The following is a 25,775-nucleotide window of genomic DNA, read 5'->3' on the forward strand; positions in this document are numbered from 1 at the left end:
GCAAAACAGATTGAGACTATCAGAAAAACGTATTTTAAACGATAAGATCATAATTTACATGCAATAGGTAAACTATTTTGTACCGGACATTGATTGGTCTATTTATGAAAAAAAAAAGATTTTTTTTTTAATTTTAGCAGTTTGTATCTATTCAATTTAGTCAAAAAGATTTAGATTATCAGAAATACATATATGAACATAATTTGATGAAATAATTAAAAAGGTTGTAAGTGAAAAATCATCAGAACCATGTTGTTTGAACTAGTTCACAAGTGTGCATGTGCTCAGGAGTCAGGTTTAATTATGCATCCAAATTTTTCAAAAATGCTTGAATCATGATTAATACCTTTATCTAACGTTCATTTCAAGTATTTTCCTGAAGAAATAACATGGAAAGAGCTACTTAAAGTCAATTGTGCTTTGTAAATGTATACGGATTTCACATATCCGTCTCTGGTCCATGTTTTACCATTGTCAAGTCAACATCTGGTATTACAAAAATATGTTTTTTAAAATCGAAAGAGAAGTTGTTGAGTGTTAATTTTCCACAAGTCTAAGGCAGATATTGAACACTTCTAATGATGCACTGTCAATTGAACAGTTTACGTCAGAACATCGAATTTATATCAATAGTCAAGTTTAAATTGTTTGTGTGTCAATCATTGTTTATATGATGCCCAACTGATTAAAATGCTTGCCTTTTGTTACTAAGTCTTAAGGGATTGCAATCAGGATAAGACAAAAAAATGTCCGGCTGGCTCAAATATTTTTTGGAAGCCCTGCTCTAGACATTATAATACAGGACCGTATTGCTTCTAAATATAGGATGGAAGGAAGATCAGTCCTACTATGTTCTTCACCAAAGATGTAGCATCAGTCATACATGAATACACTATTGTTGATCATTCAATTTCATACAGAAAAGTCAAGAGCCCTTGATAAATTAAACTAGTCCTTTTTTAGCTCACCTGACCTGAAAGGTCAAGTGAGCTTTTCTCATCACTTGGCGTCCGTCGTCCGTCGTCCGTAAACTTTTACAAAAATCTTCTCCTCTGAAACTACTGGGCCAAATTTGACCAAACTTGGCCACAATCATCATTGGGGTATCTAGTTTAAAAAATGTGTCCAGTGACCCGGCCAACCAACCAAGATGGCCGCCATGGCTAAAAATAGAACATAGGGGTAAAATGTAGATTTTGGCTTATATCTCTGAAAACAAAGCATTTAGAGCAAATCTGACATGGTGTAAAATTGTTTATCAGGTCAAGATCTATCTGCCCTGAAATTTTCAGATGAATCGCACAACCCGTTGTTGGGTTGCTGCCCCTGAATTGGTAATTTTAAGGAAATTTTTCCGTTTTTGGTTATTATCTTGAACATTATTATAGATAGAGATAAACTGTAAACAGCAATAATGTTCAGCAAAGTAAGATCTACAAATAAGTCAACTTGACCAAAATGGTCATTTGACCCCTTAAGGAGTTATTGCCCTTTATAGTCAATTTTTAACCATTTTTCGTAAATTTTTGTAATCTTTTACAAAAATCTTCTCCTCTGAAACTACTAAGACAAATTTAACCAAACTTGTCCACAATCATCATTAGGGTATCTAGTTTAAAAAATGTGTCCGATGACCCCGCCCACGAACCAAGATGGCCGACATGGCTAAAAAATAGTACATAGGGTAAAATGCAGTTTTTGGCTCATATCTCTGAAACCAAAGCATTAAGAGCAAATCTGATGGTATAAAATTGTTCATTAGGTCAAGATCTATCTGCCCTGAAATTTTCAGACCAATCAGGCAACCCGTTGTTGGGTTGCTGCCCCTGAATTGGTAATTTTAAGGAAATTTTGCAGTTTTTGGTTATTATCTTGAACATTATTATAGATAGAGATAAACTGTAAATAGCAATAATGTTCAGCAAAGTTAGATCTACAAATAAGTCAACTTGACCAAAATGGTCAGTTGACCCCTTAAGGAGTTATTGCCCTTTATAGTCAATTTTTAACCATTTTTCGTAATTTTTTGTAATTTTTTACAAAAATCTTCTCCTCTGAAACTACTAAGACAAATTAAACCAAACTTGTCCACAATCATCATTAGGGTATCTAGTTTAAAAAATGTGTCCGATGACCTCGCCCGCGAACCAAGATGGCCGACATGGCTAAAAAATAGTACATAGGGTAAAATGCAGTTTTTGGCTCATATCTCTGAAACCAAAGCATTAAGAGAAAATCTGATGGTATAAAATTGTTCATTAGGTCAAGATCTATCTGCCCTGAAATTTTCAGACCAATCAGGCAACCCGTTGTTGGGTTGCTGCCCCTGAATTGGTAATTTTAAGGAAATTTTGCAGTTTTTGGTTATTATATTGAACATTATTATAGATAGAGATAAACTGTAAATAGCAATAATGTTCAGCAAAGTTAGATCTACAAATAAGTCAACTTGACCAAAATGGTCAGTTGACCCCTTAAGGAGTTATTGCCCTTTATAGTCAATTTTTAACCATTTTTCGTAATTTTTTGTAATTTTTTACAAAAATCTTCTCCTCTGAAACTACTAAGACAAATTAAACCAAACTTGTCCACAATCATCATTAGGGTATCTAGTTTAAAAAATGTGTCCGATGACCTCGCCCGCGAACCAAGATGGCCGACATGGCTAAAAAATAGTACATAGGGTAAAATGCAGTTTTTGGCTCATATCTCTGAATCCAAAGCATTTAGAGCAAATCTGATGTGAATAAAATTGTTCATTAGGTCAAGATCTATCTGCCCTGAAATTTTCAGACCAATCAGGCAACCTGTTGTTGGGTTGCTGCCCCTGTATTGGTAATTTTAAGAAAATTTTGCAGCTTTTGGTTATTATCTTGAATATTGTTATAGATAGAGATAAACTGTTAACAGCAATAATGTACAGCAAAGTTAGATCTACAAATAAGGCAACATGACCAAAATTGGCAATTGACCCCTTAAGGAGTTATTGCCCTTTATAGTCAATTTTTTACAATTTTCATAAATTTTGTAAATTTTTGTAAATTTTTACAAAGTATTTTCCACTGTAACTACCGGGCCAAGTTCATTATAGATAGAGATAATAGTAAGGAGCAAGAATGTTCAGTAAAGTAAGATCTACAAACACATCACCATCACCAAAACACAATTTTGTCATGAATCCATCTGTGTCCTTTGTTTAATATGCACATAGACCAAGGTGAGCGACACAGGCTCTTTAGAGCCTCTAGTTTTCTATTTTTTTTAGATTTACAGTGATTGTACAACATCAATTGTCAAAAAAAAAAAAAAAAGTTTTAGTTTGAATTCCTCTCTTCAAACTATTTAAGTGAAAGGTTGTTAATATTAAGTAATTGCAGTGTCATGAAAAAATTTCTTACCATCAAAGTTCAGTGAATGATCAGTTTCATGAGAATGAATACTAAGTTATCAGTAAACTAGTTAAACAAACTTGGATATGTAAATTGAAAACTTGAAAAAAATGTAAACTCGTTAGTTCCAATATGGACAAACTGAAACCAAAGATTGTAAAAATAGGTACCATCTGCAGTTCCTCTATTAAAACAGGCAGCATTCAGGAATAAGAGCAAAGGCTAGTTGTTACATAGTCAGAACTATGTGTCTAGGTTGAATAGCATGTCTTACTGTAGACTGCTACCTTAGTGTTTGTTGTTACATAGTCAGAACTATGTATCTAGGTTGAATAGCATGTCTTCCTGTAGACTGTTACCTTAAGTACCTGCTTAACCAAAGATGTCTGGAGTTTCTTAACAAAAATGTTCATTCTATGTGTTATGGTAGGTAAGGAGGCAGGAAACGTAATTAAATATGTCATATACTTTTGCCATAATAAGGTAAATAATTTATCATTTAGATATGGATCTGCAGAATTATGTGACAGCCATGTAAAGTTACTTTTAGAGATAATGAAGAATATACAGGGTTACACAATACAGTACAGAAATGTTACGGTACTAGTTAACAGGATGGTTAAATTCCTAGCCAAAGAACATCAGGTATTTAGATGACAATTACACATTCTTGATAATTATTTAAGGAATGACTGTAATATTTTTTATTTCTATGAAGAAATAACATCAAAAATGTGGTGCACACTGAATAACCTGTGTAGCGTGTTATTTAAAAGTGAGCATTACATTTTTGAGATTATTTCGAATAGACAGAAAAAATATTACAGTCATTTCTTATAATTTAATTCTAAATTCCGTTTTTAAGGAGTAAATCATGAAAAAACGTTGATGACGTCAAGGTCACATGACAAAATTATGTCTATGAGCTGATAGACAAAAAATTTTCAGCCAATCAGAAGACATGTTACATCCAAAATTAAATTATATATGAATAAAAGGTATCTGGGGTAAAGGTCAATGAGACATTTCAATGAGACAGCAACCCAACATATAATACAAATTATTTAAATGACATCTAGAGGTCAACATAGTCTGCATCAGAAGACAGGTGTCTGTATTGTAAAAATTTGAAGTTCTAAATCAGCCCATATTTTAAAATATTGTAAAAAAAAAGAAATAAACAGAAACTATTTGTTATCTACCATCAGTACCAAATTCTCCTAATCACAAAAAATGAGATATTATTTAAAACAATCACTTTGGAGGTTCCCGACTTTGGAAAATGTCTTTTTATTCAATAACATAGACTCCTATCAGTCCTGTTTCAAAGTTTCTGGTAATTTACATCAAATTCATGCTTTACTTGATTGAATCACCAGACACAAGATGTTAGCAACTATAGATCTCTGTATGGTCAACAATTAGCAGGGGCCTGGGTGGCAGAGTGGTCTAACTAGTTGAACTACTGTATCACTAGCCTGTCAACACTGAGGTTGTAAGTTCGAATCCCGCACATGGCAGGTGCGCACAATTCCAATCTTAATTGACAAGGATTGTCAGTTTTCCTACTAAAGATCATGGTTCTCTCTGGGCACTCCTCCAGCTTCCTCCACCAACAAAAACTGACTGCCACAAAATAGCACAATAGTGCTGAAAGTGGTGTTAAACACCAATCAATCAATCAATCAATCAATCAATCAACAGTGAGCAAAACCCAAATCAAATAGTAAGCTCTAAAAGGCCCCGACATGACAAAATGTTAACAATTGAAATGAGAAAACTAATGGCCTGATTTGTGTACAAAACAATAAACAAAAAATAAATATAATATGCAGCAACAAACAAAAACCACTGAATTACAGGCACATGCACAATGTGGGTGTTCTAAACATGTTCACAGCACAGCATAAGAACAAACTTTTAAAATCAGAAAGACCTTGTGCAATGCCAAAATATAAGTTTTAACAGGTTGTTCGACGGTAAGTATCGATAACTGAATTTGGCAGATATTTTACGTATTTTATCATCAAATGTTTATTTTTATTACTGAAGTAAAATTTCCTTGAATTTTAGGCCAATATTAACTTTTCGTGAACCTACTTCTTTCAGTTTTGCTTTAAAATTTAAAATATGTAAATAATAGTTTTATCTTTTACAGGTTGATATAATAAAACTATACCCACTTAGTAATCACATGACAATATGGTCAGCTTTGTCAATTTCTGGTTTCACATCAACAAATGCAAGGAGTTTAGTGGATGACATTGTTGGTCATTGTGTGAAAACTATTCATAACTTCATCAATACAACAGAAAAGAAGCCTGATAGCTTTGCTTTTCTTGTAAGTTAATCTACTTATGTGTCAGAAGCAAAAACCTCTTCGATAATGTGCCTTACATTTGATGCTGTTATTCATTGAAGAAAGCAACCTTATATTTTCTTGAACAAGTTTAAATTATGCTTTGACCTTTTTATTTTTATTTATAAAACTTAAATGAGGATTTCTATATAACCTAATCTGTGACAAAAAATCATAGAGTGAATTATAAAGCTAAGATGATAGTCAATATTTAGAACTATTACAGTTAATTCCCTTTGCACATTAGCTTTTTGTTATTAAGAAGAGTTACCGTTATAATGTTACAGATACAACTTCTATGTATTATTCTATTTTACTAAAATCTAGATTTCTGCTTTATATTAAATCATGTATTTATGACATTTGCGTAAAAGATCAACTTAATGACCAAATAGGCCAATTTTCATTTATATTTCAGAAAATATTTTCATTGATATGCCTAAAGTATCTTGTATTAAAATTTATATTTGTCTCTTTACAGATTTCATCAATAGATTGTCTGCTCAATATTTTTAATGATTCAGATGTTGTTGAAAAGTATCTCCTGCCGAATGCTCAGTCCACCGTTGTTGAAAAGACTGTAATGATTTGTAACAGCTTTTCTGATTGGTTGATATTACCTATTACAAGATTATGCCTTGCAAAGGTCATACATTTATACTCCTTCATCTTGCCTAACTTGAATAATAAAGAAATGTTACAGGTATGTAGAGAATAGACAGATTACCAGGAAAATGACCCTTCGTGTAAATTACTCTGAAAATGAATAACACTATTTATATTTACCAATACTTTCTAAAGTTTTAGTAATCTACACCTATATTGCAGCTAAAATTTATACAATTCTTCATTTCACTTGAAATTCACAAGATACTGGGCAATACCCAAGAGACAGAGTTGCATTGCAGAATAGAAAAAAAGAAATGAAAACACATTAACCTATAAACTATTGCTTATTGTATTCAAAGAGCTCATTAACCTATAAACTATTGCTTATTGTATTCAAAGAACTGTAAATTCAGAAATTATTGTGTGGGATTAATTATTGCGGTTTTGGGAACAGCTGCATACATATATATCTACCAGATATCAGAATGCAAGTATTTATTATTGAGATGTTCACCCAGTCGCATTTTTCGCATGAATAAAAACCTCGCAATAATTTCTGATTTTACTGTATTCAGCAATATAGAAAGTATAGTTAATTTGAACTTGTAATCTTTACGATGATTTTTGCTTAGTCTTGAAGGCAATGTGTCTTCTGATCTTGCATATTTAAACTATTAAGCATTTTTGTTACAAATATTCTTTTCACTTTAGGATAGTTTCCATCGAACTTTAAATGTTATATATCTATACCTTCAGATTTTAATACTGATATCAACTGTGATGAAACAAAGACCAGATCAGTATTTTAAACTATCTGTAGCTGTATTACTGCAACATTTAGGTTCTGTAAAGCTTTCTCCGTCATTTGAGGTATGTAAGTTTACAAGTAATGGATCTTAAATTTCATATCTAAGATGAAAAATAACAAAAATAATGAATACAATGTGATATAGACACAATGAAATGACAATCATGATAGTTTGTCAAATGAAGATTGATTTAAATAATTAATATTAACAAAAATCTCCATTTTAAAAGAATACATTGCTCATCTATAGAATCTCATTTGAGAATTCTAATATTGATAAAGCTGGAGAAGAGGGGGGATTTTGTTTTATTTTAATTGTATTTTTATCCTGTCACACTTTTTGCTTTACATTAGCAACCCTACATACTGTGGATTCATTTATTATATGACCTCATATTTTTTGTGGTCGTAGAATGTAAATTGTACCACAAGGTTCCATGTCTCAAACAGACGGTTGGGATTGATTTTGGTGGTAATGGCCCAAACCGTGTAGGAATTAAGGGCCAAAAACAAGCATTTTTCGTGTTTCATGACAATAAGTTGCGTTTAATTGTATGGATCTCTAAAAAAAATGTACCACATGGTTCCATAGGCTCCGTGTTGAAGACCGTACTGTGACCTATAATGGTTTACTTTTATAAATTTTGACTTGGATGGAGAGTTGTCTCATTGGCACTCATACCACATCTTCTTATATCTATTCAACAGGAAAGTTTGGATTGATTTTGGGGGTTATGGCCCAAACCGTTTAGGAATTTGGAACCAAAAAACTAGGATTTTCATGTTTTCGGACAATAACTTGAGTATAAGTCTATGGATCTCTATGAAATTGTACCATCAGGTTCCAGGCCAGCCAACTTTTGAAAATCCCCATGGGGGATTTTGTGCGCGTCCAGATTTTTAAGGGTTACAATTTTGTGGTGATTCTGTCCAGTGCACTGTTTTTTACTCTTGAAATAGTTTAATATCTCTTCTTTTTTCTTTTGGTATACTGATGATGAGCTAATAAGCCTTGATTTCTTTTATTTGCATCATTCTTGTACTTATTAATTGGCAAAATAACTTAAGAATAGAGAAAAATGGCCTAAAAAAATAAAAGATTCAAAGTGAAGATCCCCCCCCCTCCTTTTTCCCCCTCCATTTCCCCCCTCCAAAGACCTTATCTTCGCACCATGACTCAAAGACCTAAACCTAAATGTCCTAAAGTTAGAAGGATGAAGACAGATCTTGAGTTAGTCTATCAGTATTAATGAGAAAATGGATAAAATTGGAGTTATCTTTCTTTGTGCTCAGAGGCTTATACACAGTAGAAGTGAATACAATATGAGGTCGATTTTAAATCAGAACTGAACAGCAACAGGTCTGATTTTAAAAAGTTTTAACGGATTTGAAGATAAAGGGTGTTTTCTAATGAATTCATTACAGTTTTCATCTTTCAATTAATTATGATTTTGTCATGAAACTACAGTAAAAGTTGCAAATTGTGATCATATGAAAAATTGATTAAAATTGAAATGCCGACTGACCGATTCTATTTACAAATTAATTAATTATTAGGATTGTTATGACCTATCAGATAAGCAGATTACCTGTTACATCAAATTATGACACCTGTTGTGACTGTTGATTAGCTTGGGGTTGTAAACTTGTCATGAATATGTCGCCAGGTATAGAAATTGATCAGAACTTTTGAAAACTTCAAAATCGGTAACCAATAATTTTTTCAGGCAGATTTTGTGAAAATCAGGATTTTGACTTGTTTTACGATCCTGATATCGGGATTTGGGTTGAGGCAAATCGGGATAGTTGGCAGGTCTGAGGTTCCATACCATAAAAGGAAGGTTTGGATACATTTTGGGGGTTATGGCCCTAACCATTTTGGATTTAGGAAAAAGGGGCCAAAAACAATACTTTTTTAGTACTTAGTATAAATTGCATATTTCTTGACCAATTTCAATGGGGTTTAATTCAAAGTCTTGAATCCTTGGGGGTTCTTTAATATGCTGATTCTAAGTATTAAGTTTTTGGATTTTTGGCCCAGTTTTTAAATTGGTCCACATTGAGGTCCAAAGGGTCCAAAATTTAACTTTGTTTGATTTAAAAAAAGTTGAATTCTAGTGATTTTTTGATATGCTGAATCTAACAGCGTAATTTAGATTTTTGTGTCACCTGCGATGAAAGTCGCGGAAAGCGAGACATACGGATTGCTTTTCCAGCAACAGCATCAACAATTATCAAGTTTTCTGCTTAAGTTAGTTTGATAGGAACTACTTGTGATAGATCATTGATATTTACTACGACAACTATCTCGAGGCCCTGCCCTCTAAGTCATGGTCCTATGACTTTGAACTAATAAGCAATTTTCAATGTTAAGTTTTCTGCTTAAGTTAGTTTGATAGGAAATACTTGTGATAGATCATTGATATTTAATATGAAGTTGCATTACTATCTGTACATATCAGTTTGACAACAATTTGAGGCCCTCCCCCTAGGTCATGGTCCAGTGACTTTGAATTAAATTAGCAATTTTCAATGTTAAGTTTTCTGTGCTTAAGTTAGTTTGATAGGATTTACTTGTGATAGATCAATGATATTTTGTATGAAGTTGCATTACTATCAGTTTGACGACTATTTCGAGGCCCTACCCCTAGGTCATGCTCCAGTGACTCTGAATTTTATGCCGACAGACGAGACATATCTCTGTGTCAACAGTATATTGATTTTCGGCCCAGTTTTCAAATTGGTCCACATTAAGGTTCAAAGGGTCCAAAATTAAACTTAGTTTGATTTTAACACAAATTGAATTTAAGGGTTTTTTTTTGATATGCTGAATCTTAACTTGTATTTAGATTTTTGATTTTGGACCTAGTTTTCAAGTTGGTCCAAATCGGGGTCCAAAATTAAACTTTGTTTGGTTTCAACAAAAATTTAATTTATGCAGTTCTTTGATATGCTGAATCTAACTATGTATTTAAATTTTGGATTTGGGCCCCATTATCAAATTTGTCGACAATTAGGTCCAAAGGGTCCAAAATTGAATTCTTGGGGTTTTATGATATGTTGAATCTAACCATGTGTTTAGATTTTGGATATTGGACCATAATAGGTAAATGTCCAATTTCAAATTTTTAATTTCTTCGACAACTTTCATTCTGTGTCAGAAACCTATGCTATGTCAAATTTTTAATCACAATCAAAATTCAGAGCTGTATTGCACAATTAATAGAAATTGTTAGTAGATTCATAGTTAAAAACTGAAATAGCATCAAATTCTAATTTTAGAAATTATGCATGAATATGGTTTAAAATTATCTGTTCATTATTTATAGATAGTTTGAAAAATAATTAATGGTGAGATTTTTAGATTATTAAAAGACATTGTATAAATGATGAATGATATTTTGGAAATTTTTTTTGGAAATATTTTGAAGAACTTGGTGGTAGGTTTGTTTGTTATTCTGTATAAATTAATTTGTTCAGTCCTTTGACCACTTTCATTCTGTGTCAGAAACTTATGCTGTGTTAAATATTTAATCACAATCCAAATTCAGAGCTGTATTAAGCTTGAATATAGTTAGTGTCCATACCAAGGCTTCCAAAACGGTCGTATTGTCCGAAACTTGATATGATATTTTTTGACTTATTGTGTCGAGCCTGAATCAGACATATAAAGTGGGTTTGCCATTTTAACATAATTCTGAAAAAAAATTGAAGTTTATGCAATCTATTTGACCTGACCTTTTGCCTTAAACAGCAACACATTTCTGTTCATAAAAAGACATGATGAATAAGTACTATCAAAACAAACCCTACTTTAACACCCTCTAATGACAATCAAGGTTAATTAGTTGTCTGACAGCTAAAATTTACCTGTTCAGGCGACAGTTAACCTTTTTTTACCGGACATTGATCAGACTATTTAAAGTGATTTTCTTAAATTTCAGTGGTTTGCATCTAATTAATTTAGTCAAAAAGATTAATATTATCAGAAATACGTATATGAATATGATTTAATGAAAAATTTTAAAAAGGTAGCTATTGAAGCTACCATTTGATTTTAATGGGGAGGGGCAGCTATGATGAAATTTGAAAAAAAAGGCAGGACAGGAGTTGTGAGTAAAACAAAAAAGGCAGGATGAGCAACTTGGCAAAAAAAAAAGTCAGGATAAACCAATAAAAAAAAGACAGGACCAAATAAAGTGAAAAATAAAATGGCAGGACAGAGATTACAACAACAAAAAAATGCAGGACAAAATTTTTTCATCCTAGCCCCCCATAAAATCAAATGGTAGCTCCCTAATGAAGGTTTTGAGGGAAAAATCATTGATACCTTTATCTTACGTTCATTTCCGAGTATTTTCTTGAAGAAATAATGTGGAAAGAGCTGCTTAAACTCTATCGTGCTTTGTTAACCTACACAGATTTTACGTATCCGTCTCTGGTCCATGTTTTACCATTGTAAAGTCAACATCTGGTATTAGGAAAAAGTACTCTTTTTAAAATGAAATTAAAGTTTTGACAGCATAATTTTGCACAAATAAAGAGTCTAAGGAAGATATTAGTACGCTGATGTTGCACACTTCAAATGATGCACTGTCAATTTAACAGTTTACCTCAGAATATTGAATTTATATAAAAGGTCAAGTTTAGTATAGTATTTATGTCAATCATTGTTTATATAATGCTCAACTGAATACCATGATTGACTTTTGTTACTAAGTCTTAAGGGATTAAAATCGGGATAAGACAAAAAATGTCCGGCTGGCTCAAATATTTTTTGTAAGCCCTGGTACATACTTGCCCCACTGTTTAGGGTTTGACCTCTGCAGTCGTATCAAGCTGCACCTTGCGGAGCATTTTATTTTTTTTGATACCAATTTTCTTGGATTCAGAAAAACACACTTTCATGGATATTTGATTACATGGTTTTGCAAAGTCTGCATACAAGCCTATAGAAAATAATTCGTTGAACATTTAAATTCGTGGTTCACCTGTATCCATGAAAATTGGTATCCCATGAATAATAATGAATCCACAGTATTTGTATACTACAGAGATTGTTATGTGGCCTGTCTTCTTCTTTTGTACCTTCCCTAGTTGAAATTGTGCTATCTTGAATTATGGGAATCATCCAAATTGTCTAACTAATTAATCATATACCCATATCCTCTAACTTAAGTAGAGTTCAGTAGTTCATAAAATGAATTTGTGTAAAATGTATCAGATAAAGATTTTTCTGTTCTTTTCAAGCTTACATTTTTTTTATGCTTCTCAGTCTCATAACAAATATATATTTGAAGAAAGTGAATTGCAAATCAATTAAACTCAGAGGATATCATAAAAAATCTATGCCCATATACTCCAGCTAGCAAATTAAATTGGTAAAAGAAACACTGAAATGGAAGCATTTTGTTGTATATTATTGTCAAATTGAGCAGTTTTACCTAACCGGTTACCTGGATAATCTTTCAACAGTATGAAAGTTCATGTTAAAAGAAAATGTACCCTAAAGGTAAAGAAATATGATCACTATTGGTCTTCTTACAACCTGCAGTAAAACCCTCAGCCAAAGTGGGTGTCCTTTTGCTGTGTGGGATGTATGCATTTGCAGCCACATCTAGTCAGAATGGGGACAATTCAGATGCCTCCTATAGTGAAAGTGTTACACTCTATGCACGCTAAAATCCTTGCAGCAACTCTTTGAGTGGTCTGTATGAGGTCTGTTGCATGGCTTAACTTCTATCCCTATCAAAAACACCCTCATTTCTCAGTAGCATTTCAATGTCTAACTCTCCATGCCGGTCGTCCAGTATTACAGGACATGCCTATTGAATTAATTGTTAATGTGTTCTCATCCTGAACATGCATGAAATATTTTCCATGTAACTTAACACAAACAGCAATCAATCAATCAACCAATTAAAGAAATGTCTTCAGTACCATATCATGGTGTATGGTTATATTTTATGATGTATTAAAGTTTATCCCACACCTGGTTATATAATATAATGTATTGAAGTTAATGGTCACATGTTTTCCTAAAACATACTGTATAGTACTTGTCTGCATGATACTGGAAAGACCAGTATTCACTAAATTTGCATTTCCCAATTTTTATAAGCCCGTTCACGGGACACATTATGGTATACTGTTGTCCGTCCGTCATCAACATGTCGTACAATAACTCAAAAACACTTTAACCAATTTGCATTAAACTTTAATGAATTGTTTATATCTATTGATTTGAGCTCCCTTTCGATTTTTAAAAATTTTAGATTTTACATTTCCAAATTATGGGGTTTTATTCATTAAAAAAGGGGGATTTTCCAGTTTTCGGATAATAACTCAAAAGTGCTTTGAGCAGTTTTCTTGAAACTTTGGTGACTGGTTTATATCTATTAAAATAACCTCCCTTTAGTCTTTTATAAATTTCTGATATGACATTGAGGAGTTATGGAATTTTATTCTTTAATAAAAAAAAGCAACAGGTGTATCATGCGCTCATGGCGCAGCACTTTATTGAATCAGCATTCCTTTTGAAATATTATCAAGCCTTAAGTTAGAATGAAAAGTACAACTAAATCTTAAATTTGATCAGCTTACAGCTGTTTAATCTCACCTAGTTTATCTAACATTTTGTCCCAAGCTGATAGCCTAATGTGTCATCTAATTGATTAAGGTAAAACTGGAATGTATTCATTGTTAATTAAGTCACATATGTACAGGATAATTGATCTCATTAAGTACAACCGAGCATGTTAAAAGATTACTATTCCTTAATTATGATTTCAATATACATTTATACCAAAACTATTAAAATTGAAAAAGGTCTGATTAACCGAATAATGATTTTGGTATTTGATATCCACAGGTTAAATTTTGACAACACTAATATAAAGCTAAAAACAAAATATTTCTGGGCTAGTCTTGCATTTATTGTCTAGCAAATGTGTCAATTCCCATCATTTGACTATTTATGGTTTATCTTGTTTTTCAGCAGAGTCAAATATTAAACAAAATCCCAGAGATTTTCAACAGTTTATTATCAGATACAACTAGTATTATAAAACACAAAGCATTAGAAACATTTACCAAGTTTGCTGAGGTCACAGTTCATGAGTCTATAGTTCCTCAGTGCATACAGAATGATACAAATATTCAGGACAGTGTTGTAGCATTCCTAAATAAGGTAGGCATAGCTATTGTATTGAAGTAATACCTGTAATTTTACTTCATGAGAATTTAACTCAATGGAATGATTTGAACTTTGGGCCATGTTACTGTGACTTGACTGTTAGTGTTGATCTCCACCTACTGCAGTTTATTCAAAATTTTGTCCAAATTGCAATTTTTTGTTTGTTTTATCAAACCAAACTGTTCCAACTGGTCAGAAATTTTAACAAACTGCTGTAGAAAACCAAAGTGCAAGGTGATAAAATAAAGCATACTTACAATCCTATTATACTTTAATTGCATTTCATTGATATTATGAAAATGTTTATGCTTTATTTTATCATCTTGCACTTTCACGGCTTGACTGGTTTTCTACAGCAGTTTGTAAGCAAAACTTACAGTCAGGTCACAGTAAGTATTCTGTTTTTTGACACTTGACCCCTAAAAACTTGATGAGGAAGGGTAATAAGTTTCTGTATTCATAATTATGTTGACGTCTGCCAGTCTTTTTTTAAATGTATATATATTTCTGTATAAAATATTATATAATTGGAAGGCCTTGAAAAAGATGTCACCGACAAACAGTATTCCATAAAAATTCCACAGCTGACAAAAGATGGATCCACACTTTACAGTGACATGTTTTATGTAGTGATAAAATTTCTGAAATGTTAGTAACAGCATTATTCAATTACTTTCCATTTCTCTCTCAATTATCTAGAAATTTTTGTCTATTATTTGTGTACAAAGCAGAAGGATATAAGGTCTAGCTTTCTTTTTCAGGCTTAATTGTAATTTGACAGCTGTCTCAAGCTGTAGATTTTATCAAATATTCCATTTTGAACTATCTTCAAAAATTGATTTAAAAGTGTGAATCAACACCTTGTGTAAATTAATCGACATCCCTTAGATTAGTTTCTATAAAAGTAATGTGTAAAAAGTTGGATGAATCACAAGCAACATATCTTTCTTTCTTCAAAGGATTTTATCCTTGGGTATATCTATATTCATTCAGGCCATTGTAACTGCTTTAGAAAACTCCTTTTCACAGGTCACTTATGGTCACACTGACACAAAAATTAGTTTTGTTTATATTTTGACTGCTGCAAACCAGATTATCTTTAAATGACTGGTTCGGCATTATACAAGTCAAGAAAATTCCTAACTCGGTAAGAGTTATCTAACCAATATCAAACATGCCATTTTTTAAATTTTTTATTGCCTTAAATACATGTAGTTCAAAAGTTATCCCCCTTTAACCAATTTGAACTGTGTACATTTAAAAAAAAATTGTATTTGTTTTTGTTTTTTTTTGTGATAATACTTGGGGCCAGTATCTGAGTACCAAATACTTTATGTACATGGGCTTACATTGTTTATTTTGTATAAATGGATTTCATTTGTTAGAGTAGTTAAAAAACCAATTGCTAACCTCGGAAATACATTGAATATAGTTTTTGAAAAAAAAAGATGATGTACCATACATCAAAGGAACTGTACTTTTTTGCTGTCCTTCATATGGACAGTTGTGTGTTAATTGATACTGGTAATCCCTACATTAAGATCGATACTTCTGCTAGCTTGGCCACAACTATATTTTTTTGTATATTTTAATGATAATGGCTGCATATGCTTCTGAAAAGTCAGTGAGATTAATCAATAAGCTACATAGAAATAATTTGTATTTATTTATACATATGCTGTTATTAGTTTTCCAGTAAAATACACTATTAACATGCTGATGCAGTCTATTGCAGATTAGAAATATATTCAATAATTGAATTCAGACACAGCCTCACTGCAGGGAAAAATTTGAAACCTTGCAGCTGAAAGGGAAGTTTGGTTTTATTATTACCATGAGAAATTCTCACATGAACAAACACTTTATTTATGTTTAAAAACAGGGAGAATATCAAAACACTGCATCAGATACAAACTTTGTTTAAAATTTACAAATAAAGGGTATGGGTAGGATATACATGAGAAAAAAATCTCACATAATTATACAGGACATATTCATATACTATATATAGCTATGAATTCATTATTTTTTGTGGGATATTTATTTTTGTGGATTTCAAGGGTAAAGATAAACCATGAATGTTCCAACAAGGTACAAATTTACTATAGGTGTGTATGTAGGCAAAACCACAAAATCAAATATCCACAAAAATACAAGTTCTCATCAATCTACAAAAATTATTATCCACAAAATAAATGAATCCACAGTATCTAAGAAATAGTGTTTTCGTTGCATCTTTTTTATCGTGATAGCTGCTAGATTGCCTTCATCCATGAGATGAAATCCTTGAACCTCACATACTTGTAGACCCCTGAAAGACCACAGTACAAATTAATATGTTATTTTGTAGTCTGACACTGTCCAGCTTGGGCAACACATAGTGATCACGTTTGTCGATGTATGTGTCATACTTTTTATACGACCGCAAAAACATTTTGCGATCGTATATTGGTATGACGTTGACGTTGGCGTTGTCGTCGTCGTCCGAAGACACATTGGTTTTCGCACTCTAACTTTAGTTTAAGTGAATGGATCTCTATGAAATTTTACCATAAGGTTCAATACCACAAAAGGAAGGTTGGGATTGATTTTGGGGGTTATGGTACCAACAGTTAAGGAATAAGGGGCCAAAAAGGGGCCAAAAATAAGCATTTTTGTAACTTCCAGAAATTACTTGTGTGTTAGTGTATGGATCTCTCTGACATTGTACCACAAGGTTCCATATCACAAAGGGAATGCTGGGATTGATTTTGGGGGTAATTGCCTCAAAATTTTAGGAATTAGGGGCCAAAAAAGGGGCAAATAACAAGCATTTTTATATGGACAAATAATTTAGTACAAAACATTATTTAAAGCAGTGTAAGGGAGATAAATCAAATACATCATTTGAATTACCTCCCTTACACTGCTTTTAAATTATGTATAAAGTAATGGTTAATGAACAATTAAGACAATTTAAAACAGTGTAAGGGAGGTAATCCACATACAGCGTTTTGATTACTTCCCTTACACTGCTTTTAAATTATGTTTAAAGAAATGCATATTTATAAAGGAAGACCAGTAAAAATATCTGCAAATGTTGCATCTTTTTTTTTTTACAAAAAAATCCATATTAAAGATTTGACACCATATTTTAAATTCTATTATAAAATAGATTAAGTTAGCACTATGGTAAATTTAAATGGGTAATTATGGTTGCAAATTCATTGGAAATTTGAATTGAGATTATGACCATATCTTGAGGGAAAGAATTTTTTTGGGGAAAAAGGGGGGGGGGGGGGGGGGGGGGGAAAGAAATTGTTGGGGGTCATTTTTCTCATTTCAGATTTCAGAAATTAAAAAGAATTATTCTTCAAATATTGAAAAATTTCAAGAAGTAATCTTTAATTGCACAGTATGGCGCATTAGATTTGTAAAATCTTTGACCACATTTATTTATTTGTTATGCCAAATCAGACTGTGTATTTAGATTTTTAATTTTGGGTCCAGTTTTTAAATTGGTCTACATTAAGGTCCAAAGGGTCCAAAATTAAACTTAGTTTGATTTTAACAAAAATTGAATATATGGGGTTCTTTGATATGCTGAATCTAAACATGTATTTAGATTTTAGATTTCGGGCCCAGTTTTCAAGTTGGTCCAAATTGGGGTCCAAAATTAAACTTTGTTTGATTTCAACAAAAATTGAATATATGGGGTTCTTTGATATGCTGAATCTAACCATGTATTTAGATTTTTTATTTGTGGGCCCGGCTAAATTAATCAAATTGGTTCATATTGAGGTCAAAAGGGTCCAAAATTAAACTTTGTTTGATTTCATCAAAAATTGAATTATTGGGGTTCTTTGATATGCCAAATCTAACCGTGTATTTAGATTTTTAATTTTGGGTCCAGTTTTCAAATTGGTCTACATTAAGGTCCAAAGGATCCAAAATTAAACTTAGTTTGATTTTAACAAAAATTGAATATATGGGGTTCTTTGATATGCTGAATCTAAACATGTATTTAGATTTTTGATTTTGGGCCCAGTTTTCAAGTTGGTCCAAATTGGGGTCCAAAATTAAACTATGTTTGATTTCAACAAAAATTGAATATATGGGGTTCTTTGATATGCTGAATCTAACCATGTATTTTGATTTTTGGGCCCCGTTATCAAATTGGTCCACATTGAGGTCAAAAGGGTCCAAAATACTACTTTGTTTGATTTCATCAAAAATTGAATTCTTTGGATTCTTTGATATGCTGAATCTAACCATGTATTTAGATTTTGGATATTGGACCATAATAGGTAAATTAAAAAAAATTAAGTTCTTAGACCACATTCATTCTGTGTCAGAAACCTATGCTGTGTCAAATATTTAATCACAATCCAAATTCAGAGCTGTATCAAGCTTGAATGTTGTATCCATACTTGCCCCAACTGTTCAGGGTTCGACCTCTGCGGTCGTATCAAGCTGCGCCCAGCGGAGTATTTTATTTGATATGCTATGAAGATCACTTTACACATGCTATTTAAATTTTATCCCTGCTCGGAAAGATACTATTTTAATCTTGTCTGTCCATATATAAAAATAAGGAGATGTGGTATGATTGCCAATGAGACAACTATCCACCAATGTTCAAATGAAGTGGATGTAAGCTATTATAGGTAACCGTGCAGCCGTCAACAATGAGAAAACCCATACCGTATGGTCGGCTATAAAATATATATATATATGTTTGTTAGTCCAATGAAATTTCCATCACATTTTCTCTGGGACTAGAGCTTCCAGAAATTTGTAATCAGGCTTCATGTGAACATGCTTAGGCATGTGATGCATTTCCAGATTAGTCTCTTATAAACTTCCTGTTGACTAAATACTTATATATTCTAACATATGATGGCTATGTAAAAATAATTCTGTCATATTTTGCTAGGGAACATGAGCTTTCTGAATTTTGTTAACATATATGTGAACATGCTTTACCCTGTGCTGTGTTTTCACATCCATTCCTTTTCAACTTCTTGTGTTTCGATACTTAAAGAGGGGGTATCATAAGTGGGCAATAACTCACAGTTTCACTCTTTATTTATTTGTTTGATTTTTATACGCCCGTCAAATTTTTGACGGGACGTATTATGTTATACAAATGTCCGGCGTCTGTCTGTCTGTCTGTCTGTCCATCTGTCTGTCCGTCTGTCTGTCTGTCCGGCGTAAACATGTCGCACCGTAACTTGAGAATGACTTATCCAAATTTCATGAAACTTAACATAGTTGTTTCTTATGATGGTCAAACGATCTGTATATTTTTTGGTGAAAATAAGATTAAAACTTTTTGAGTTACGGGACTTAGTAACTAAAACAGGTGTGTGTTTTTTTTTCACATGTCGCGCCGTATCTCAAAAACAATTTATGATTATTGCTTAAAACTTTACACACTTCTTAGTTATATTAATCTTAAGATCTGTATACTTTTTGGTGATGATTCAAAATTTTATTTTAGAGATATTGAGTATTTTGTTAAAAAAGGGGGAGGGGTTTTTCACATGTCGCGCCGTATCTCAAAAACAGTTTATGATTATTGCTTAAAACTTTACACACTTCTTAGTTATATTAACCTTAAGATCTGTATACTTTTTGGTGATGATTCAAAATTTTATTTTTGAGTTATTGAGTATTTTGTAAAAAAAGGGGGAGGGGTTTTTCACATGTCGCGCCGTATCTCTAAAAGATTTATGATTATTGCTTAAAATTTTACACACTTCTTAGTTATATTAATCTAAAGATCTGTATACTTTTTGTTTTGATTCAAAATTTTATTTTTGAGATATTGATTTTTTTTTTTTTTAAAGGGGGGGTTTTCACATGTCGCACCGTATCTCAAAAACAATTTATGATTATTGCTTAAAATTTTACACACTTCTTAGTTATATTAATCTAAAGATCTGTATACTTTTTGGTTTTGATTCAAAATTTTATTTTAGAGATATTGAGTTTTTTGTAAAAAAAAAGGGGGTTTTCGCATGTCACGCCGTATGTCAGAAACTATTTATGCTTATTGCATAAAAATTCACACACAAGACGACGGGCGTATCATGCGCTCATGTCGCAGCTGTTTATTGGGATTTCCCGTACCAAACCATGGACTTAAAATATACATTGTCTCAAAACATCAAATTTATTTGTACAAGGCTTAGAAACAGGTAGACTTTGAGGCTGTTAATTATGTTGATCATTTCTATCCTGTTTTGAGCCAAGAACAAATCAAATGTATTATTTGAAACAATGAATTTTTTTTTCTTTATAGTGCAACCATAAAACTGTTCCAAATGAAATACTTTGGTTAGAAATCATCAATTTCAAATTTGAAGTGTGCAATGTAAAATTTTATGAACCTGCATTATTTCAACACATCTAAGATCAAAATCTTAGAAGCAGACTACCAATATCATGAACTGTCAGTGAATGTGTAAAGCCATCATTTGTACGTCAATGCATTTTGACTGCACAAATAGCACTGTTGCAAAATACATGATATTCTGTTAGCACTTAAATTGAATGCTTGAACTTTTATTTGAAGACTCCATTTCCATCATCTGTGAATAGAAAAGATTATTTAATAACTTTGCTAAACAGTACAGATGAAGAAGATGACAGTGTTGAGAGGAATGATGGCAGACAAGAGGTATAGAAGTCAATTGTGACATTTTAAAAAATAAAGTACAATTCGCTGTTTCAGAATCTTGAGGACTATTGGTAATTAACTTGTTAGTACCCCAGAATGAAAATACCATCACGTTACTGGTAGAATTTCCATTGTTTAAGTCGCTTTTTAACCAATGACAAGGCTTTGGTGGTCTCTTTTGAAAATATTACATTAGATTCTGAAACCACGAATTCTGACAGCATTGAACCAGTACAACACTTCATTTTTAGACAAGTTTTTTAATTCTGTAAGGTGGAGATGTGTATAACATTCATATCATCATATATATCCTCAGTATAAATCAATGGAAGAGGTATGAAAAGAGTCATTATTAGCCACTGAAATAGAAAAAAACACCCAAATTCTTCAATCTGTTAAAAATTGTTAGTTTTAACAGATAAATGAATGTTACAATATAATCTGGACACTTTAAGAATAGGAATTTAAGTTTTGATGTCACTGTGACATAAACAATTTAAAATCATCATATTTGATTGAAATAGCAATTTTATACACAAGATTTTTGCAAATTTGAATATGAGCCAAGGCCTTGCCCAAAATGATGCTTTACTAACATTAACATCTTTGTTTAGGACATCTTGTAACTATCTTTTTAGATAAGGCCTTGGTTTATATAAAAAGTCATATGATACTTCAAATTTTGAAAAAAGTTGAACATGTTTTATATACTTGAATAGCATAGATTTACTATAAAACATGTGTACATGTCATGGACTTTCTTTTAAAAGAAAATCCTTTATTCAACAAAATCTTCAGAAATGTACTGCTATTGAATTATTGTTCTTCCTGTACTCTCATTCCCTGATAGCTTTTCCTTATGCAGTGACCTTTGGTTAGCACTTCAGCACAAGTGCCAGGGAAAAACCGTCATGAAAGAAACGGTAAACAAATGTAGAAGTAAGAAAAATACACAAATCATTTCAAAAGTGTTATGACAAAGTTTAATTAACAAATAGAAATGCATGGAGTATACTAAAACAAATTAAACATTGCTCTAGTGCATGTCTATCATCTCCACTTATTTTTTTCGCATTCCATGATTCTATTTTGATTGTTTATAAAGATCACATTCAGTAAACGTCGGCAATAAAACATGAAAGTTAATTAGCAGTCAAAGTTTTCACTAAATGAAATATTTTTTGTTGATTATATGTAATGGATTCATAATAAATGTAAAAAAATCCTGCATAGAGGACTTACGGTAGTTTAGTATTTATACATGCATTGCATAAGGCAAAATTCAAAATATATAAATATTGATGTTTTACAGATTTTATCTGTCTCATAAAAGCACTTTTAATTAAATGTTAAAAATATATGACAGCTGCACTGTTAGTGATGTGAAACACTTAAGGCTTGTCAAGGTTTTCTACTTGTGTGTATCAAGTACACATATATTCTAGATATTGAAGAAATATTATTTTTACTTTTAAGCTTAAAATCTATGTACAAAATGTGTATCTAGTATACAAAATTTGCCATTTGATTATCTGAGGCCCTATTCATTATTTGAAATATGGTTAATTGCAGGAGGAATATACAATATTTACACTGTCCAAAAATTTAAGATTTATTTTTACTATTCAAGTGTTATTGTCCTTTTTTGATTGAAAAAAGTAGATGTAGGAGGATTTTTTGTGGATTGACCATTTATTTTCATCTGTTGCAACACATGCTTATTTTTTGCACCTCGAGAATTAATTTTCACTGTTGTACACAATTATTTCCTTCATTTTGTGTTACAGAATATTAATCTTATGCTCTTACCAGGCCAGGATGTTTATTTTCAAAATCCTCCCCCCTACCTTCCTAGGTTACCTAGTTTAGATAAATATGTTTTTGACCCAAGTTCAAATTTCTCCATCATTTCCATGTTAAAATTGCACAAATCCAAATATATGTAATGATGTACATGTATTTAAGTATGATTTTTTTTTCCCTTCACAGCCATTAAGTAAACGTCCCAGAACTGAAGATTGTAGAAAATTTGAGAATCAGCAGCAATTGATAGACCTGCTTCTCAGCTGCAGTCAAGGATTACAGGAGAACAAAGATGCTATACCAAATCAGCTAATTTTGAGACTTAAAGAAGCTAGGAATTTGATTTCTTCTTTTCTTGATGAAAAAGGATAAAAAAATATAATTTATATTGACAAACTGCATTATGTGTTCCAAATTTTTTAATGAAAATGTTTATAGAAATATGTTGTGATGTTGTTTGTTTCTAATATGACTGTTGGTTGCCATTGCTACCAAAAACACACTTTTAAAAAAACTCATCAAAGAGTAGTGTTTTATTGAGTTGACCCATTTTATTTTGTGAACCCGTTTCTAGTGTCACTATTATAAACCATTTATAAATAATATCCACTACAAACAAATAACTACCAAAGAAAAAGGGAGATAACAAATACCAGTCATTAAAATGAGGAAAAACATACTGAGGGAGCAATCAAAAATCATTAGTCCAATAAAAACACACTACACCATGGCCAAAAAAGAATATAGGACGAAAAGACATCAGTCCAAAAAACCCTTCACAGAAAACTAAAGATTTCGCAACATAAACCCTATCAAAAATGACTCGGTGTTCCTGAAAGGAAAGCAGTTCATGCTGTGTTAATCATTGCAAGTAAAAACTTGATGTAATTTTGTCGACACACCTTTTGGAGGTCATGTTATTCCCTCAGTTTTTGTTTGTTACCTTGATTTGTCTTGATCTATTTATGTGATTTCAACATTTTATTGGGTCAATCTAAATCAATGGGTGTTACACATTATCCAAACAGTTTGAAAGTAGGAAGAAAAGCAAATGGGCCTAACATAAGGTATCAAACCTATGAAAGTCAGGCAAAGTTAATACTTGGTTAGATAGGTAAACCATATATAATTGATCAGGTAAGGAGCATGAAAGTAAGGCAAAGTTGCCTAAATACTGGGTTAGATAGGTAAACCATATATAATTGATCAGGTAAGGAGCATGAAAGTCAGGCAAAGTTGCCTAAATACTGGATTAGATAGGTAAACCATATATAATTGATCAGGTAAGGAGCATGAAAGTCAGGCAAAGTTGCCTAAATACTGGGTTAGATAGGTAAACCATATATAATTGATCAGGTAAGGAGCATGAAAGTCAGGCAAAGTTGCCTAAATACTGGGTTAGGTAAACCATATATAATTGATCAGGTAAGGAGAATGAAAGTCTGGCAAAGTTGCCTAAATACTGGGTTTGATAGGTAAACGATATATAATTGATCAGGCAAGGAGCCGAACTAATAACAGCTCTTCTGAGATGACATCTGTCAAGCTTTGTCTCTTTTTGTTTAAGATTTATATGAGATGGATAGATGAACTTTGCTGAATAAGATCAGAAGTTTACCAATGATTGAAAATAATTTCAAATATTTCATTTGACAATGCCTGTACTACGCAGGCGTGTTTGGACTAAGACAGTCAACATTTGATTTATTCTATTACTAGTAGGATAACAGAGATGGTATGGACATTGAATTTTTTCGATTTTTACCTTGAAGCTAGTAATCCCCTTTTTCTGACACACATTGAGTCTAGCCACATGTCTGATCTTATCTCAGAAATTGATTGTAAATAAGTATGAATTACGTAGCAATACAGTTGTTTACATGTATAGTCGTGTCACAGTTGCTTTTATTATACTTCATGTCAAAATGCCAGATGTTGATGGGAGGGAGACAATTTACTCTATTACCCTTCAAGGAGACGCTTGAGATCAAGTGTGCGCTTTAATAAATACGGATTATTGTTATGCACAAGACGTCGTAGTTTATTACTTTGAATTTGAAATTTAATAGACAGTACTAACAGAACATTCATTATAATAAATTAAATAACACATAGCTGAGAGGGTGATAGAGCAGATTGTTACCCCTCGAAAAGACATTGTCAACCTTGGCTTCGCCTCAGTTGACAATTTTTTTCTCGGGGTAACAATCTGCTCTATCACCCTTTCAGCTATGTGTTATTTATATAATAATGTATTTGTTTCAGCTTTAATAGATATTTGGTGCACACTTCCAAATGAAACAATGTTTAGTATAATCTTTACTAAGTCCACATCTTAGGTTGACATACAACACTCGCATCAGTCTTTACCACTTGGTTGGTACCATTCTCTAGATCTGCTGAGGTTTGTCAAAGGGTTTGGTTTAGATATCAAAACATTGTATTGTTGATTTTTTTTCTCCGGTTTTTTTTTGGATTTAGAAAGATCATATTCCATTAGCTTTTCGGCTGTTGGTAATTTGTACTTTGTAAAGGAAGACAGGCCTCAGTCTAAAGATGAATGTATTTACCTGTTCCTTTGACATGAACAATTATCTTTCTATAATTTAAGATTTTTTTCCGTAATCACTAAAACAAAAGTGTGAGTAGAAGTAAATACTAGTATATGACCATCTGTATAAGCTCCTTCTAAACGTAACATATGTTGATTCATTGGCTATACTTTAGGGAAGATCTTGTTTGTGTTGACATATTTTGAATTAAAGTCGTGCGAGTTGCACAATGGCAGTTCAACACTTCATTACTATGAATTCCTTTGCAAGCATGAAGTCCTTATCCATTATACCCGATTTGTTTGGTATTACTGTCTCTAATTCGTATGTAGTCCGACTGCGGACAATGTTCAGGAGACCTAACTTCGTGTTCAACGCCTGCAAAGATGAGGATGT

At 32.1% G+C, this 25,775-nt stretch overlaps 1 protein-coding gene across 2 annotated transcripts in view; it reads left to right on the forward strand.

Moving 5' to 3' along the window:
* Positions 1–23,272, forward strand: part of LOC127728045 (uncharacterized protein C1orf112-like) — a 97,662-nt gene extending 74,390 nt beyond the window's left edge. Inside the window, exons 18-24 of one of the 2 annotated variants that reach the window (XM_052235217.1) lie at positions 3,893–4,034; positions 5,548–5,730; positions 6,230–6,451; positions 7,114–7,227; positions 14,163–14,354; positions 20,920–21,024; positions 23,014–23,272. In XM_052235217.1, coding sequence (XP_052091177.1) covers positions 3,893–4,034; positions 5,548–5,730; positions 6,230–6,451; positions 7,114–7,227; positions 14,163–14,354; positions 20,920–21,024; positions 23,014–23,199 — 1,144 coding nt within the window. In that variant the 3' untranslated portion in view covers positions 23,200–23,272. The remainder of the gene's footprint in view (positions 1–3,892; positions 4,035–5,547; positions 5,731–6,229; positions 6,452–7,113; positions 7,228–14,162; positions 14,355–20,919; positions 21,025–23,013) is intronic. The other variant, XM_052235218.1, reaches the window with a different exon arrangement.
* The last annotated feature ends 2,503 nt before the right edge of the window (positions 23,273–25,775 follow it).

This window comes from Mytilus californianus, unplaced genomic scaffold (genome assembly GCF_021869535.1).
Source record: "Mytilus californianus isolate M0D057914Y unplaced genomic scaffold, xbMytCali1.0.p SCAF_2, whole genome shotgun sequence".
In the NCBI taxonomy this organism is placed as follows: Eukaryota; Metazoa; Mollusca; class Bivalvia; order Mytilida; family Mytilidae; genus Mytilus; species Mytilus californianus.